The sequence below is a fragment of the Acanthopagrus latus genome, chromosome 24 (assembly GCF_904848185.1).
Source record: "Acanthopagrus latus isolate v.2019 chromosome 24, fAcaLat1.1, whole genome shotgun sequence".
NCBI classification, from domain to species: Eukaryota; Metazoa; Chordata; class Actinopteri; order Spariformes; family Sparidae; genus Acanthopagrus; species Acanthopagrus latus.
Genome location: NC_051062.1, coordinates 7,170,400 through 7,186,651, shown reverse-complemented (window position 1 = coordinate 7,186,651; position 16,252 = coordinate 7,170,400). Strand labels below are relative to the sequence as shown.

General features: G+C 42.5%; 1 protein-coding gene across 10 annotated transcripts in view; it reads right to left on the bottom strand.

The window, feature by feature from the left end:
- Window positions 1–16,252, bottom strand: part of LOC119014996 (R3H domain-containing protein 1) — a 46,190-nt gene that overhangs the window by 9,128 nt on the left and 20,810 nt on the right. For 8 of the 10 annotated variants that reach the window (XR_005073137.1, XR_005073138.1, XM_037090487.1 and 5 more), the window contains 15 exons: window positions 14,764–14,842; window positions 14,338–14,397; window positions 13,510–13,650; window positions 12,923–13,031; window positions 12,641–12,736; window positions 12,227–12,252; window positions 11,898–11,951; window positions 10,979–11,211; window positions 8,294–8,563; window positions 7,646–7,800; window positions 6,962–7,090; window positions 5,577–5,939; window positions 5,201–5,360; window positions 1,745–1,902; window positions 1,138–1,271 (listed from right to left, as the gene is read on the bottom strand). Coding sequence is in view for 8 of the 10 variants with exons in the window: in XM_037090487.1 (XP_036946382.1) it covers window positions 1,138–1,271; window positions 1,745–1,902; window positions 5,201–5,360; window positions 5,577–5,939; window positions 6,962–7,090; window positions 7,646–7,800; window positions 8,294–8,563; window positions 10,979–11,211; window positions 11,898–11,951; window positions 12,227–12,252; window positions 12,641–12,736; window positions 12,923–13,031; window positions 13,510–13,650; window positions 14,338–14,397; window positions 14,764–14,842 (2,167 nt within the window). In the remaining 2 variants the exon portion in view is untranslated. The remainder of the gene's footprint in view (window positions 1–1,137; window positions 1,272–1,744; window positions 1,903–5,200; window positions 5,361–5,576; window positions 5,940–6,961; window positions 7,091–7,645; window positions 7,801–8,293; window positions 8,564–10,978; window positions 11,212–11,897; window positions 11,952–12,226; window positions 12,253–12,640; window positions 12,737–12,922; window positions 13,032–13,509; window positions 13,651–14,337; window positions 14,398–14,763; window positions 14,843–16,252) is intronic. The other 2 variants (XM_037090488.1, XM_037090492.1) reach the window with 2 other exon arrangements.

Sequence of the window (16,252 nt, the reverse complement as noted above, 5' to 3'; positions counted from 1 at the left end):
GAAAAGGATGAGCATAAATCAGAGGAAGATGATTACCAGTGTGTACATAACTTTAGTTCATTTTAGAGATAAAAGCTGCACCAGAAAACACAATTAACTCTTTTTTTAACATTTTATACTACTGCTTTAGGCCATCAGAGTGATTATTAAATGGATCGATGTCAGCTGGGTTATTAAAGAAGTCACGTTAATGCCAGAAAACTATTTACTAATTACTCCCATATATCAAAGTATTGATGTGCATGGAAACAGATGCTACTTAAGTAACGCAAGAGATAAATGGTTAACACTTCTGCAGTGCATTTTGGGGACATTCATAGTGTATTATAACGCAGTCATTAACACTCATAGGCACACACACGATGCTTTCTGATGCACTATATCAACAGCATGATAAGTCACATCTTTAATGTCTTAAGACTGTTGCTAAAAAAAGCTGTTTATTAAGTGTAGTTATAAAGCATTTTGACTGTGTTATAATACACAACGAATGCCCCATTAACAAACTTCACAGAACGTGTTGCCCATTGATCTCCTGTGCTTTCCCAGACAGCAGTTTCCATGCACATCAATACTTTGATATATGGGAGTAATTAGCAAATGGTTTTCTGGCATTAACGTGATTTCTTTAATAACCCAGTTGACATCGATCTATTCAATGATCACTCTAAAGGCCTAAAGCAGTCGTGTAAAATGTTAGAAAATTGTTAATTGTGTTTTCTGGTGCAGCTTTTATCTGTAAAACAAACTAAAGCCATGTACACACTGATAATCAACTTCCTCTGATTTATGCTCATATTTTTTTAATGACAGATTCTAATAGCTGAAGCTGCTTTAATCAGGTTTAGATGAAATTATCAGCTCGCCTGTAGATGCACCTTGTCCCAGAAACCGAATTGCAGGCAGCTGATGTAGATACAGTCCCAAGATCATTCATGAGACTGCGTGCGCATTTATGGCGTTCGACGATTCCTTACTACAGTTAAATGTTGAGTGTAATATGTAGTCATAACCACTACTCGTAAAGCATTATGAATGCATTATAACACACCATGAACACATTATTGAAATGTGGTCTCGACAGAAAGCGTTGCTATATCATAATCTAAAAAAACCTGCAGAGAGCGAGGACGGTACCTCATGGTGGTGTGCTGGTTTGGAGGGAGCAGGCTGTAGCAGGGCTGCACGCCAGCGACAGCCACTGCTCCCTGCCCCGGCTGACAGGACACAAACACAGGCTGCTGGTACGTCTGCTGTGGCACAGAAACCTGCTACGAAGAAAAAAATATTAAAAAAAGAATTGGAAAAACAGTTGGTAAATAAATGGATATCAAGCAGATAAAATGGATAGAAGTACTGAAAACTGGCTTGACCAATTAATTCCCACACATTTAGACAACTGTAAGATCCTTTCTCTGTCGTATAAAACAAAGTTAATATTCATTTTCTTGGCCGGATGACTACCAAAAAAGAAACCCAGTGCCCCTGGGTCAGTTTTGTATTTTCTTAAATCTTAAGGACAATTAACATAAGTAAAAATAAAAAATAAGTGCCAATATCAAGTGCACGCTCTTGTTTTTGAAGTTCTCTTCTCTTCCTGTGCCTTGACAAGAACACAGAACAAGTAGGAGATGTCAAGACCAGCAAATCTCATTCATAAAATTCATAATGGAATTAACTGAATGCTGTTTTTCCATGTCTCGACTGCTAATATGAATATGACACCGTCTCGTCATCACAATACCTGATAAGACTGCATTGGAGGGTACTGGACCATCATGCCTTGCATCTGGTTGCCCATATTGCTTTGCTGGTTGCCAGTGAGAGCGAGGTTGGTGGTTGGCTGCACGCCCACTACGGTCTGGTAGCTGGACGCTGGGTTTGGCATCACGGCTTGGTGCACTGAGGCGAAATGAGAAAGGCACAAGACTGTGACCAAATGAAAAGAGACACCCGATAGGAAACCCCCCAAAAAAAGAGATTAATATTGATGATATTTGTGCAACATGGCTAGGAGACGGGACTGACAAAGGCTTGGTTATCAAGATTTAAGAAGGAAAATAGTTCAAGATTTTATAGATTTTAAAGGAGCGCCGTGCAGATTGAAGGCTTGTGGAAGGCTCGGGGAGTTGAGCTGTTAGCTAAACAGGTCTGAGGCATTTGAAATACATGAGAAAGTCAATACATTTGATTTAGCCGATGGGCGCCCGAACCCTGCAACCGGAGTGGCCGAGTGAGTGCACAAATCATTCATTTTGTCCAACCAATAGTCCAAAAAAACAACCAAAGAAGCTTCATCTACTATCACAAATAATAAAAAGTAGCCAATTCTTACATTTACGAAGCCCAAACAGGCAAATATTTGACATAGTTACCTAAAAAATGAGTTGGCAACAATTTTCCAGTCAACTAACTGTTGCAACTTTAACTTCAACAAATAATAAACAGTGGTGTGACAATCCTTAAGTAGTTAAAAAAGCCATTTAGAGCAATAATAAAAATGACACCCAATAAACGACATAGATTCGTCCATTTTCCGTACTGCCTAAAATGGCGGCACTTTATTCCTAGCCGGAAGGGGAGGTGGGGTGGGGGGCAGAGAATCAAGACACTTAAATGTCAAGGTGACAAAAAGAGACATTTGAAAATACTGTCCCTTGTGACACACGCATGTGGGTAATGCGAGCGACAAAGGAGAGGACGTCCTTTTGTGAAGGTGTCTTTACAGTCTGCCGCCCTGGGAGAAAAGTACGGGGGAGACAATGGAAGTGCTCCGTGAGGAACAGAGAGGGGGAGGACTATTTTTATCCGCCCTCGCCTCCCCACCTTCACTTACAAACCATGCATGAAATGACTGTAACATCAAAAGCACACGATTTTGTACCAGTCCAGCAGGCAGCATAATTCTTTACTTAGGAAATTCCTTCAGACCCTCTCTGTATCATGCAAGTGTCACTGAGCATCTTCTGTTTTGTTTTTTTGCTTCCCTTGCATGCACACTCCGTCCTGCATTGATCGTTGCGTTGTGGCGAGATCGCTGTGTGTCCTGCAGGTGAGGAGTGAGGGGCTGAAAAAGAGACCGGTTCACTGTGAGATTCATAGAGGCCTCTCAGACAGCGTCCCGGCCCCGCATCCCGCCTCTCAGGCTCAGTGCTCTTCCTCTTTGGTATTAAATTGTACTTCTAAACAACCTTGAGACACCATTCAAATTAAAATTAATCCTGCCCTGAGCAGCCCAAGCTGAACAATTTCAATACAACTGAACCATAATAATTACTGAAGGGTTTGTTTCCAGTATCCGATGTTTAAGCCTTGCTGTATGCAGGCTATTCATTTTAATGTATTTATTATTTGACTTGTGGCATCAAAATCAGTGTCATATAGTTTATAGCACAAAACTAATAGTTTTGTCGATACATGTCAGAAAACAGAGAAAAAGTGGCCACTACAATGTCCCTGAGTGCAGGGTGACATCTTTAGATTCATTATTTTATGTGAATCAGCATTAAACTTAAAAAAACATTCACTTTATTATCACTTTTGTCAATGTAAAACAGCAAATCCTCACATTAGAGAAGCTGAAACCAGAGAATTTGGGGAATTTCTGCCTGAAAAATGCATGAAACGATACACTGACTAATCACTTTAGCTCTAAATTCAAGTTACATTTGAATTTCCTTAAAGTTTTCATCATTCCTTTAAAGAAAAAAGATTTTCTCTCATTTAACTTTCACTGAATATAATGTTTGTCACATTTTCTTTGTAGCAATGACGTTAAAAGTCTTTTGGGGAAGGAATTTTAATCATAAGAGAAAGACTTTTTTTATGCCTGAGCTAAATAAACAAACTGACCTTAGAGGACAACACAATTTCACAAATTATTACCAAGTTTGTATTATAACCTCAATAATATAGTAAATATTAAAATTCTTCATTTGAATTTTTTCTCAAAAACTACATAGTGCCCCTATATCTAAGTTTGTAGTACAAGCATGTCTTCACCCTACTCTAGCGTCATCCAACAGCAGCATGGAAGGAAGACAAATCCTTCAGTCCCCTCATATATAATAGAAGCTGCTTTCCCAGAACGGCCGTGACTGAAGCTGAAGTCCCTGTGGTGGCGGTGACTGACTGATGCAAGTGAGTGGAAACAGTCGCAGGTTCCTCTGCGGACACCGACTGAGCCATCAGAGAATTTTCCACTGATAACGTATTTATTATGTGTGCAAGGCATGCTGCAACATCTTCACCTTTAGTTGGTGTATATATATATATATATCTTTAATTAAAGCAAGAACAGAGGGGAAACTAGTCATTTTTTCTGTTTCCCTGAGAAATAATTGCTGTCCTTTGCCTTTGTAGGTCAGCTTCATTTGTCTGGTGTCTCTTCCCCGGCTCCCCAGCAGGGAAGCCACATTTGCAGCCTACAGATGACAGAATAGTGCCGCAGCCACTTACACAGACATATGCGCACCAGCGTGTATGTGTGTGTGTCACAGTCGCGCCAACATTACATCCAGTTAAGCGAGAGTGTGCGTGTGAGGGAGACTGAGCAGGAGCTAACAATCTCAACTCCTGCGGTGAAGAAAAAACAGAAACAGAATAATCAAGTAGATGACTCCCGGGGAGACATCTGAACTCGTGAAAACAAACAAACCGAGGAAAGGGAAGGGAGAAATATTTGTCCTTCAGTCGAGCCGTCGGGCCGTGGCTGGCATTGTTCCCTTGTGAGAACAACAATAACAAAAAGTAAAAGCTAAGAGCTAAAAGTGGGAAGTTAACAAAGCATATTGATATAGTAGACTCTCGATACGGCAGCAAGGACGAGCACTGCTCTTCTCTGTTAAAAATCAGTCGCTTCACATCCGAGGCTGCAGAACTCATTCATTATTTTTTAAATCGTATGATTAGTCTTTAGATCCAACACGGCATTTAAAAAGCTCCATTTGAGTGAGCTGTAGCTTTGGTTCATCACAGAAATCTGTCCGAATGAGGGGAAACCTGCAGGTTCGCTGTAAAATTGGGTCTTGTGAGTGTGTGTCCATCTCTCCGGATTGTTTAGTCGCATTTAGAGCCAATTTCTTCACACATATTTAACATTTTAAAAAAACCTTTTCAACTGCTGAACAAAGCCATCAAGAGACAAATTATTCAGGTGTCAAAAGGGAAGAAATTCTTCAGTAAATGTCTGCATTCATACCTTGTTGCTGGGGCAGGTTTTGGCTCTGAGGACAGTTATAGGGCAGCGGGTTGACGGGCGGTCGGTAGTGGTGCTGCTGCTGCTGCTGTTGCTGCTGCTGCTGCTGCTGCTGGCTAGAGCAGTGGGGGTGGTGGGCTGTCGAGCAGTAACACGTGGACATCTGTAAAAGACGCATTAACACGAATTCAAGGACTGTGTGACACATCAGCACTCCCATTTGAATGCACTTCACAGCGACAGGAGAAGTGACGGATTAGTCATAAAGCTGCTTTTCCACTGCAGGAGTGACTCATGACTGAGACCTACAGACAAAATCACCACATTCTCGCACAGTTACGGACAGTCAGCGCGATTTTAAGATCGTAGGCGTCCCCACCTGCTGGACAGGCTGCTGGATGTACGTGTGTTGCTGGAGGAGCTGCTGGTTCAGTGTGGACCCGGGGAAAGCAGCAGGGCCCGGGGTGGAACTGGGGTATGCGTGGTTGGGGGCCGGGGTCTGAAGCGCCATGGGCTGGCCCTGCAGCACCCCTGGGTGTCCTCCTGATGGCCCTGCCACCATGTAGCTAGCAACCTGCTGCTGCTGTGGGGGAGGAGCTCCCTGCAGTACCATAGAGGAGGGGTGGTGGTGGTGGTGGTATACGGTGGGGAAATGGCGGTTGTCCGGAGCTGAAGCCCCGCCGTCGCTGGGCTGCTGCTGCGCCAGAGTCATGTGACTGAACTGGGCGTTGAGGGTGTCGGGCTGGAGAGATAAATGAGAGTCAGATTTTCTGACAAATTTAAATGAAATAAAAGACACATAAATATCCAGCACAAGGGCACAGACAATCTTTCTTATTAAATCTGTCCAGATTGTGGATCAATACGCTTCAACCACCAGGGACAGTCAGCTGATTTCTGAGCTGAATTGCTGAATCAAAGACATTTGCTCAAAGTATTTTTTCCTTGAAGGTTTAAACGAATGCACAGAGTGTAAATCTGACCCATGTCTGCAGAGACCAGCTCAAGTGTAAAGCGATCTATTTATCTGCATCGCCACTGCGCGCCAGTTCAGGTCAGTTCTGACATGCTGTTGGAAAAGTAGTGTTTTTAGTCATGGATTATTCAGCGCCAACATCTGGTGATGAATTAAATATTAATGGAACTTTCCACAGGCATAATTAGTCACAGAGGCATGTCTTTCACTAGAACCAGGTCAAAAATGAGGTTAAGTGAATGCATGATCTATATATGTGGGGAATGGCTCCTGCTGGATTTAGATACACCTTTCCACACAAATGATTTTTTTTATCTAGAAGTGAATAGTCAATCGGGAGAGTAATAGTCTGTTTTGAAGTTTGCAAAGGTGAGATAATGTTGTGCTTATTTTACACATCATTAACCAAATGGATACTAAACTCTGCTCCCTAAATTGACAATTTAAAATATTATTTTTTGGTAGCAAAGAATGTGATATATATCGCAATAACATGTAGCTACATTTTAAATATATCAAAGAGGATCATTTAGTCAGGGGCTTATTTAAAAGGCACATACATATGATGACTTGGGTCTAAGTAAGAGCTGAGACCATTTATTTAGCCAGACATAAGCTGAGCAGGTTTTTAGGACTTTCTGAACATTTGTGTCAAAGCTCAATTTATTCATTTAATTCCTGAGAGAAACTAAAGACTAAAGACAAACTCTTAATGAGCCAGGTCTGACAGGAGATGGAACGGGGGAGGGGGGGAGGAATAATACAATGGAAAGAAAGAAGTTCTGTACCACAGTGTACTGTTGGTTAGGACAGACGGGCAGGAACTGAGAAGGAGGAAGAGGAGGAGGAGGAAGAGGATACGAGACCATTGGGTTGTGGACAGGCTCAGAAGACAGCTGGAGAGGAGGACAGATCGGCTGAGGAGGGAAGGGAAGAAGACATGGACAGAGGGACAGGAGATGAGACCGGACGTAGGATGCTAAAAAGTAAAATAGCGGGAGCCTCAATCGACCGTGAGCTATCTAGCTAACAAGCTCTTTAAATTGCTAAAAAAACACTTTCTTCAGCTGACATTTTCATGTTTGTCAAGCCAATTTGTTTTAAAATGAGTAGTAAAAGGCTACATACATGAAGTGCTAAATTACTAAGGTTAATGCTGCTCAAGTGAGCATTTTAACAAGCTGATGAGCCAAGCAGACGACATGGAAACAAAGAAACTGCACTGTTGCAGTGTCGAGCCTGGAGTTAAACAAAGTCACAGTAAGCCCCACTGTGGCTCCTCCCACTGGTGACATCATGGAGACTCTTATGCTGCTATAGTCAATTAAGCTCCTGCCATCCTATTGTCAGCTCCCATTTCAACATTGTAAGTTAGTGAGGTTAAAGAAAGTTAGAAAAATCATTAGTTTCTACATGAACTGTAAAGGGAAAAGTTAAGATTCCTGCTGAAATATGTTATCCCACCCACTGACCTGTGAGTGGAGGTGATTGGTTTGGTGTTGTTGCGTCGGGGCAGGGATTGGCTGCTGCAGGGTTTTCCCCTGCTGTGGGTTCCTGCCTGCAGCCGAGGCGACGGCGGCTGGGTTGTAAACTACAGCGCTGCCATCGGGGTGGATGAAAGGCTTGCCTGTCAAATTAAATTCGCAAGAGACCAGAAAGCAAAAAGTGATGTGAGCTCTGCACGCTGTAATAATTCAGCATCATAGAGGAGGAATCACTTGAATTATGCTTCTCGTGACAGGAAAGGACACACCCAAACACGGCCCGTGAGAGGAGAGCAAACAGGAATTAACAACCTTGGCAGCATTTGAAGTTCAGTTTGCAGCCCAAAAGTGTACAACTGTGTGTTTGGCCCGTGATGAATATTTACAGATTTCTCCCATCTGTTCAATGCATTTTGATCAGCACGCTTTTGGTCTGACTACTAATTTGACAGACAAACCGAGTGCAGCCCTGTGCCGACCTGTAATTCTGTCCGCAAGTTTTCATTTTCATTTGGAAACTAGAAAATTACAAGATGGGGAAAAGGGGGAAAAAAAAAATCACTTTGATTTATCGCGGTACGTTGGGTCGCCAAACTCTGGCTTTTCATCTTCAGATGGAGGTACCAAATCACCCACCTGTGTGTGGGTTGACAAAAACGCTGCCGGGTGGTATCCCTGAGGCTTCCAGCGGCAACACGTAATAGTTGGTTGCTTCTGTAGCAGATGGTGGCTGTGAAGGGACGCTCTTGATCATCTCAGGGGGCCCCGAGCCTCTGGTGTCGGCAGCCGGGTGGATCAAGGGGGCGCTGGGGATGTTGGACCAGGACGAGGCTGAAACGGGGAGAGGCAGCTGGGGACGGGATAGTGAGCTGGACGAGGAGCCGACGCTGCTGCATGATTCTGAACCTGAGGAAGAGGCAGAACAAAGAGCGTTATTACTCTGCATCCTACGTCTCCAAGAAAAACTTTAAAACTGGTTGCTTGTTAGTTCTTCATGAGGGTGGAAAGCGCTGATTGTGATAATGAAGCAGTCGTGCCTCTCGCTAATAACGCAACCTCTCTTGTGGCTGCATAGCATTCCGGTCTCCTGAGGGAACTGTTGATGGAGAAATTGGTATCTGTGCACCGTCTGTGATGGATGTCTCCCTGTGTAATTACCGAATGTTGTGCAAAATTGGTGAGTGCGCAAAGAAGCTCTTGGATTTTGGGAGGAGGGACTGGCATCGCAATCGTGTGTTGTGGGGCTTTAGAAGGCTGAGTTTAATAGTACTGTTGCTGTCAAAGCACAATGGATCACAAAAGAACACAGAAAACCTTCTTTTAAATTTCCTTTCTGAATGCAGTCTTTCACTGCAGTCAGATCCTTTACCTAGTCCTTAGGTAACCTTATCGAGTTGCGACTGATGAGTACTGTCAGTATAACCTGCTGATGTTCTTTATTAACCAACGATGATGTCCTCTAATGTACTATAAACACAGAAACATTCAGTTTGCTGTCATGAAGGATTAAAGGTGCACTGTAGAGAAAGATCTTCATCGACCTCATTCACTTTGTTTGTATGTGGCGGACCCTGCCACCTTTCGAGCTTCAAACAGTGTGCTGGGGACCTTATTTTCCCTTGAGAACAGCAGGTTTATTCAGTTATTAAAAATATCTACTCAAGTAAGTGTGCCAACCAGCTAGCACTGGGTCTGAGACGTCCATCTCCAGTGTAAAGGGTTTAAACAACAGTTCCCTCGGAGTCCTTCTAGCTGCACAGCTAACTGAGTGGACAAGCTAACAATAGCGTCAGTCGTGGATGTACAAATGTAGCCGTTTCTCTGTTAATATGCTGGCCCCAGTTGTTGGGAATATGAATTCAACAGATGGCCAGTTCTTACATATTGCACCTTTACAAAGCTGGAATCAACAAATTTATGCTTCTTCTTCTTAAAGAATTACTGAAACTGAATAATCAATTTATCAAATAGCTGGAAATTAATTTGATAGCTGCTTCATCTTCCTTCATCTTCGTTATGTCAAAGTACAGAAATATTTCTCATATAAAATGTACTGTTTAGTACTCCTTATGGAGCAAAATTAATTATGTTTAATAGTTAATTAAGTGTTAATTGATTACTATGGCTAATGAACTTCAATGCTGTAGGAGGTCATGGTAAAGCTAATTTCAGCTTGTATGTTTATTTCTGTTGCGTAGCTGAATGTAGAACAAAGGATCCCATTTAATACGCTGGAACCATAAACTAACAACTCAAGGTGTCAAATGTAATGTGGGGGAAGTAGAGCTTAAAAATAGCAGAAAATATGAAATCATACTCATAACTTTACTGCAAAATAAAGGAAATCGGATGACAAATGAGGTTCATCACTGCAGATTACGTCGAAATGATATTGTGCAGGCTGAAACAATTTTGCCTCTATCATTTCTGAGCTCCTATTTTCAGGTAGTAATGGCGTGCAGCCTGTTTTGGAGGGGGGGTTATTTGAGGGCTTTAAGAGGAGAAGGGCAAAGGCAGGAGAACACGGCAGCGCGGGCAAGATGTCTCCTCGACTTACACTACTGAAACACAAAGTGAGGGCAGCCAGTCGCCTCGTAAACAACTTAAAAAACTGCTCAGGCAAGAAACCCGCTGCTGCTGCTGCTGCTGCTGCTACTTCTCAGCGAAGGAAAAACAGGAGACTGGCAAAAATAGAAAAAAGTGGCAGCGAACAAAATGGAGAGCAGAGGCCGAGCAAGGATTTCCACCCTGCATTCGCTGAGATAAAGAGGACAAAACCCACTCATCTCTGGCAGTCAAGTTACAAATGCATCATATTGTGGAGTAAGCGCCTGCAGTTGGGGCGCAGCCTTAACTTCATCTCGGTGACACGCGCGGTACTTCAACTTATACATTATGCAGTAGGTTTAACACTACCGCTGCTACAACACTTTTTAAAGAGCCTCCTCCATCACCACGTTGCTGTGTGGCCATTAGTTTTGACAGCTGTCCGACTACATGGTGGCCCACAGGCTTAACTGACCGCGGCAGGAAGACAAACTCTTGTCCACATGCCTTTGGTTCAGAGCACAACATGCAAGATGTCTATTTTTCTTCCCCATCTTTCTACTTGGCTAATTTTTCCTCTTCATGCTGTGACGGAAGGTTTCCCGCTCTTGTATGATTACCTAAATGGGTGATTTACAAGATCAAATCCCTCCATCTACATTCAGAATTCACCTGTGCGATGTAATCAGCCTCATTTTCGAAAGAGAACATTGCTGAAAATTGACAGCTACACTTTTAAAAGTTCAAGTACTTCATCCTCACTATCGTTCTTGCCTGTTTTGGAGAGCCTCCCCGTGCTCTTGCTGCTGGCCGTGCTGTCCCCCCGGACGAGGCCAGGGGAGATGCCGCTGAAGCTCCTGGCCTTGGTGATGGCGGGCCGCGGAGCGAGCCGGTTGGAGCTGTCCGAGCTGTCGGTGCTGCTCCAGGGCCGTGGTTCGCCGTGCCGCGGCAGCGTTTCGGTCTCGGAGCTGCTCTGCCGGCTGGCTCCTGAACGACCAGCCCGTAACCTGAAAGACAGAAGGATTTACATCGTCATGGCAAAATATCAGCAGGTCATTAATTGATTTATTGATTAATCACTATGTCCAGAAATTGTCAAAAATATTGTGTTAAACAATTTAAACACCAAATATATTTAGTTTAATATCATAAAAAAGCAAATATTTACATTTACATTTCAGAAGCTGTAACCAGCCTACTGAAATGACTTAAACAACTCACCGATTATCAAAACAGTTGAAAATACATTTGCTGTGAACTGACTAATTAATTCATCATACATAAGACAAAACTAACACCTGCAAAAAAATGGAAAAAATTTGGATATTTGAATGCATTCAGCATTCATTCTTTTGTAGATCCAGCCACAGCCATCTTCTGTGCTTGATCATTAAATAGATGACATTTCAAACGGACAGTTACATCGCTTAATTGCCAAGCTTTGGTCTGAACAGGCCATACCATATGAGGAAACCTGGGCCGGAAAAAAAAAAAAAATCCTATTTAACAAAATCTTTCCTGAGCGGCGAAAAAAAACAAATCCTCAGATCAGCACTCCTGCTCCTGAGCGAGCCGATTAAGGCTTTTTTTCCCCCCCCCTCTGCCTGCGGTTCAGCCACTGAAAGAGCTGAATGATGTGTGACGGGGGGTGGGGAGGAGGGAGGAGGAGGGGGAGGTGGGTGAGTGGACCTACCTGAACATTTGCCGCCTCTGTTGGGTGCTCATGCATGCGTCTTCATCCTGAGCACTGAAGGGAGGAGGAGAGGTATTACCGAACAGGCGCCGACAAAATGAGATATCCACCATTTTAAAAACATGACAGAGCGGGCCCTAATTGCCGCTCTGACAGGGAAGCTAAAAGTGATTGAACATAATTTAAAGTAGAAGCTATCTGAAGAGCTTTAGTTCCACTTTAAAAGGATGAGATCGGCTCTGGTTTGGCCAATTAACTGACAATTCATCATCCGTTATTAGATACAGCTTTTTGGAACAGTACTATTACGTAATGAGAGGTGAACGTACCTTCTATCAAGTATGAAGTGATCTCCCTGTGGGTAGGAATGAAAAAACAGGAAATTACAAACGTTCAGAGAATTTTATGCCACAGTCTGTTCTTATTTTTACCACTAGGACTTTTCTCTTTGCATTTTGAGCAATATTTTGTGGCTCGACGCATAAAAAAAAATCCAGCACCTTTATCGATAAATATCATTAGAAATGAGACAGGTGGCTGGACAACTGCTCTTGGGTCTAGTTGTAAATCTAACTTCATGAATTTGGCTCCAAATCAGAGCGACCCACGTCTTAAAATTCATAAATCCAGCAGTGGTAATTGGTAGCAAGACATCTACTGAATTTGCACATGAATAGAAACGACACAAAGATTTGTGCAACATGGCCCCCACCCCCCACCCCGCCTACACAAACAGCTCTCACATCATGTGCAAATATCCTTTCTCTGGCTCGCTGGTACTCCTCCTCCCTCTCCTCCATCGATTTGCTCCTCTTGTCAGCTTTCAAACGCATTCGAATCTGGCAAGGACACACACACACATGCAGAGACACATATACACACGCACACACACACGAACAAGCTTCTTTAGCAGCAATGTCAGGGACGCCAGATTGTCCCATTCTTACCAACATGTCAGGAATGAAAGTGACAGCTTGGTTGGGGGAAAGGAAAAAAAAAAAAAAAAAAAAAAAAAAAACACCTACCGTGCTGTCTTCGCGATCAAAGCTGGAGTTGTCTCGTTTGAGAATGTAGCGTTTCTGAAAATCGTCCGCCCTGTCATCCTTGATGTGCTCAGAGAATTTCTGATCAGGTCTGTTGGTGGAGGGGAATTCACAGGAGTTTTAGTGGCAGCTTAATTTCGGGAAGACGCTGACAGCAAACATATGTTAACCAGCAAGCAGGGCAGGAATCAACTTATCTGTTGATTGATTGCAACAGCTAATGGTCGCAGGAAATCCTACAACAATTAACAAGCGAAGTAGCAAGGTAGCATTTTACATTAAAGTCCTTGTATTAAGAGTTAATAGGTAACAGAGAATTATTAACACTGTTATGTTTGTAAGACTATGGAAAGAATTAATTAACCTTAAAAGGTGCAATATGTAAGAATTAGGGCAGCATATATCATCAGATTAACAGCGAACTGTCAGCTGCTTAGCTCAGTTAGCTGTGCAGCTTGGGGTGCCCTCATGCACAAACGGTCTGATGATTATCGTCTTATTCAAGTTCTTACTTGACACAAATAAGGTCAGGTAAATCATAAGAATAGACACCAAAAAGAGAGGCTTACATTCTAGTGTTGGTGGTTTTGTTGATCACCACCGACTTCCCACTGGGGTCCACGTTGTGGTCCATGCCGAAGTAGGCTGCCACTCGATGTGCAAGCATCCTGTGATAGGACGTCATGGGCGGGAACTTTCTCTGTTGGCTTCTAAAAGGAGACACCGAAATGTGGTTAATGGTTTTCTACAGTTTAAATGTTTTCCTTGCAATTGAGATACTGCAGGGAAAAAAAACGAGTCAGAATACCATACTGAAATGAGCAGTGGGGCAAGTAAAGCCACGGCTGTTTCAACTGGTAGAAGTCTGCCGTTGTTTTGCCTTGTAAGGATATAACTGCTCTTGGGTCTGTACTAAGCTCACTGGAGGAGAACTTTAAGTCCTCAGTAATTCTAGATCAACATGAGTACATTAGTAACAGTTATCCAAAAGGAGATTTTGATCACCAGCACCAATAGCAAGCTCATAAAATCATTTTACAAAATAATGAAACACATCCAAACAGACTCTGCCCAAATTGAAACAGCTGGGCGATGAACAGCTGTTCCTCTTAATTGTGTGACTTCCAGCTCAGCACATCTGAAGGTGTGAGGATCCTTCTGTGCAAGTATTCTGGAAAGCTCTGTTAGCTTGAGACAACTTAGGAAGAATATATTTAAACTGGATGAAAAAAAAAAGTTGTCGGGTTTTCATTTCCATCAAAAACAACTGCACCTGGGCTCACTAACTGAGTTCTCCTATTGCGGAATTAGTTTAACTCATTGAAAACAATGGTTGTGGTGTTTGGGTAAAGCTGAATGAAAATCTGCACGGCAAAGTCTCAATGAATATTCCTTACTCATTATTGCTGATGAAGTCCAAGATGTCCTGTTCCAACTTCAGTAGCATGATTCGATCCCTTACGAAAAACAGAAAAAAAAGAGTTGGAGTCAGAGTTAGCAAGCTTGTTAGAACAGGTTCACACAGTTGATTCAAAATATGTATTCATAACATTGACTCTTGCCTCATTACATTCTTGGTGTGGGCGATACTTGTGGCAGAGGAGACAACTGTATATAAAATTTGTGCAACAAAGCTAATACATTTTGGACTCTCTGGCGTACTCTCCTCTAAAAGTTCAGCGATGTCAAGACCTCTTGCTGATCGATGTCGGGAATTTCAACATTTCCATTAAAACAAATATCACCACAACATTTTACTGTTTTGAAATGCTGGTATGAGCAGGCGTGCATCAGTAACATTCGAGTGTCTATGTTAAGCATACCTGGGGTTGCCTTTCAATGTGTTGACCAGGAACTCATGGAGATCAATCCCAGTTGAATCTGTGTAGTCTTGACTGGAATCTAACCAAGAGAAAGACAAAATGTGTTTCAAATGAAGGAAATAGATGACTGACGCATAGATTCCTACCTGCGCACAGATGAACTCAAACATGTCTAGATTTATAAAAACAATCCCCAAGATTAATAATAATAATAATAATTGTCTTTATATGAATAACAAGGAAATTGAAATGTTCCACCCCGTTAACTCCCCAAATTAATGATAAACAGTTAATGAAACGCACGTAGTGAATATTGATATGCAAATTAATCAGCTTGTCATTCAACTACCTCTGAAGAAGGAATGGAAAAGTCTGTGTTTGAAGAGAGAGAAACTTGGCAGAGGGTGACATTGCTGAGGAGGACCGTGCAATTTGGTGGTTATTGGTGTGACCAGTGCGGGGGAAAAAAAACATCTGGCAGCTTGTATCGGCAGCAGTGAGCGCTGGCAGCTGAACCACTTAGGAAATGAAGAAGTTGTCGGATAACGAATTTGACACCCTAAATAAAAAATAAATAAATAAAAAACATGTTCTTGTGCACCAACAAAGGAAAGGACCCATCAGTGGGAGTCCAGGGACACCAGAGCTTGTTCCCCCTGGTGGGTTTCTATAATTGGAGGCTGCCTCATCAGTGGTGTTGCTCCACAGAGGGAAGCAGACACCTTTGTACGCCTGTGGGAATCCGCATAATTGCTTAACACCTTGAGCTTGTCGCAATTAACTGAATTGCGCCAATTATCGGCCCATAATGAGATATCATTTAAAATGGAGAAGTGCTTTTGGACAAACTGGAGGGCAGGGCGCCGGAGGAAAAAAAATGTTTAGGACTGAATCATCCTCGTGACATGGTAAAGGATATAATTATTAGAAGGCTGTAATTTGGCTGAGTGACATGGATTGTGTGATGAGTATCATTAAAGCATTTGGCTTCGTTTCAACACTTAGGCTTCAGTGTCAGCTCAACAAACTGCGGACAAAATGATATTATAAACATGCCGATGTAAATAATCTGCGGGGTGAGTAATTTTAGATGTGCACATAGTTTTCTATATATAAATTCAAATTTTTTGGGATGGGGGAGGCACATGGATCTTTCAAGCTCTATTTTGGGAATAAGCAATGTTTATAAATGAGGCCCCAGGTGTTTATGATGTAAAGGAAGCTGAGGTGTTAATGGAAATATTTCAGCGGCTGTGACCGACACCGGTCTCTTCAGGTCTCCCTGAAGGTTTCTAACCTTAAAATCAAACCAACAGACAGCACTGTAAAATATATTCAGACAGAAGAGAAAGATCGTCAGTAAATAAACAAAGTCTCTTTGTTTTTATGACTGAAAACAAACTGATCTTAAAGGACAACACAGTCTCATATTGTTTTACTCTGTATATATGTGGCAGACCCTGCCAGCTTCAAACAGTGCTCTCGAGTG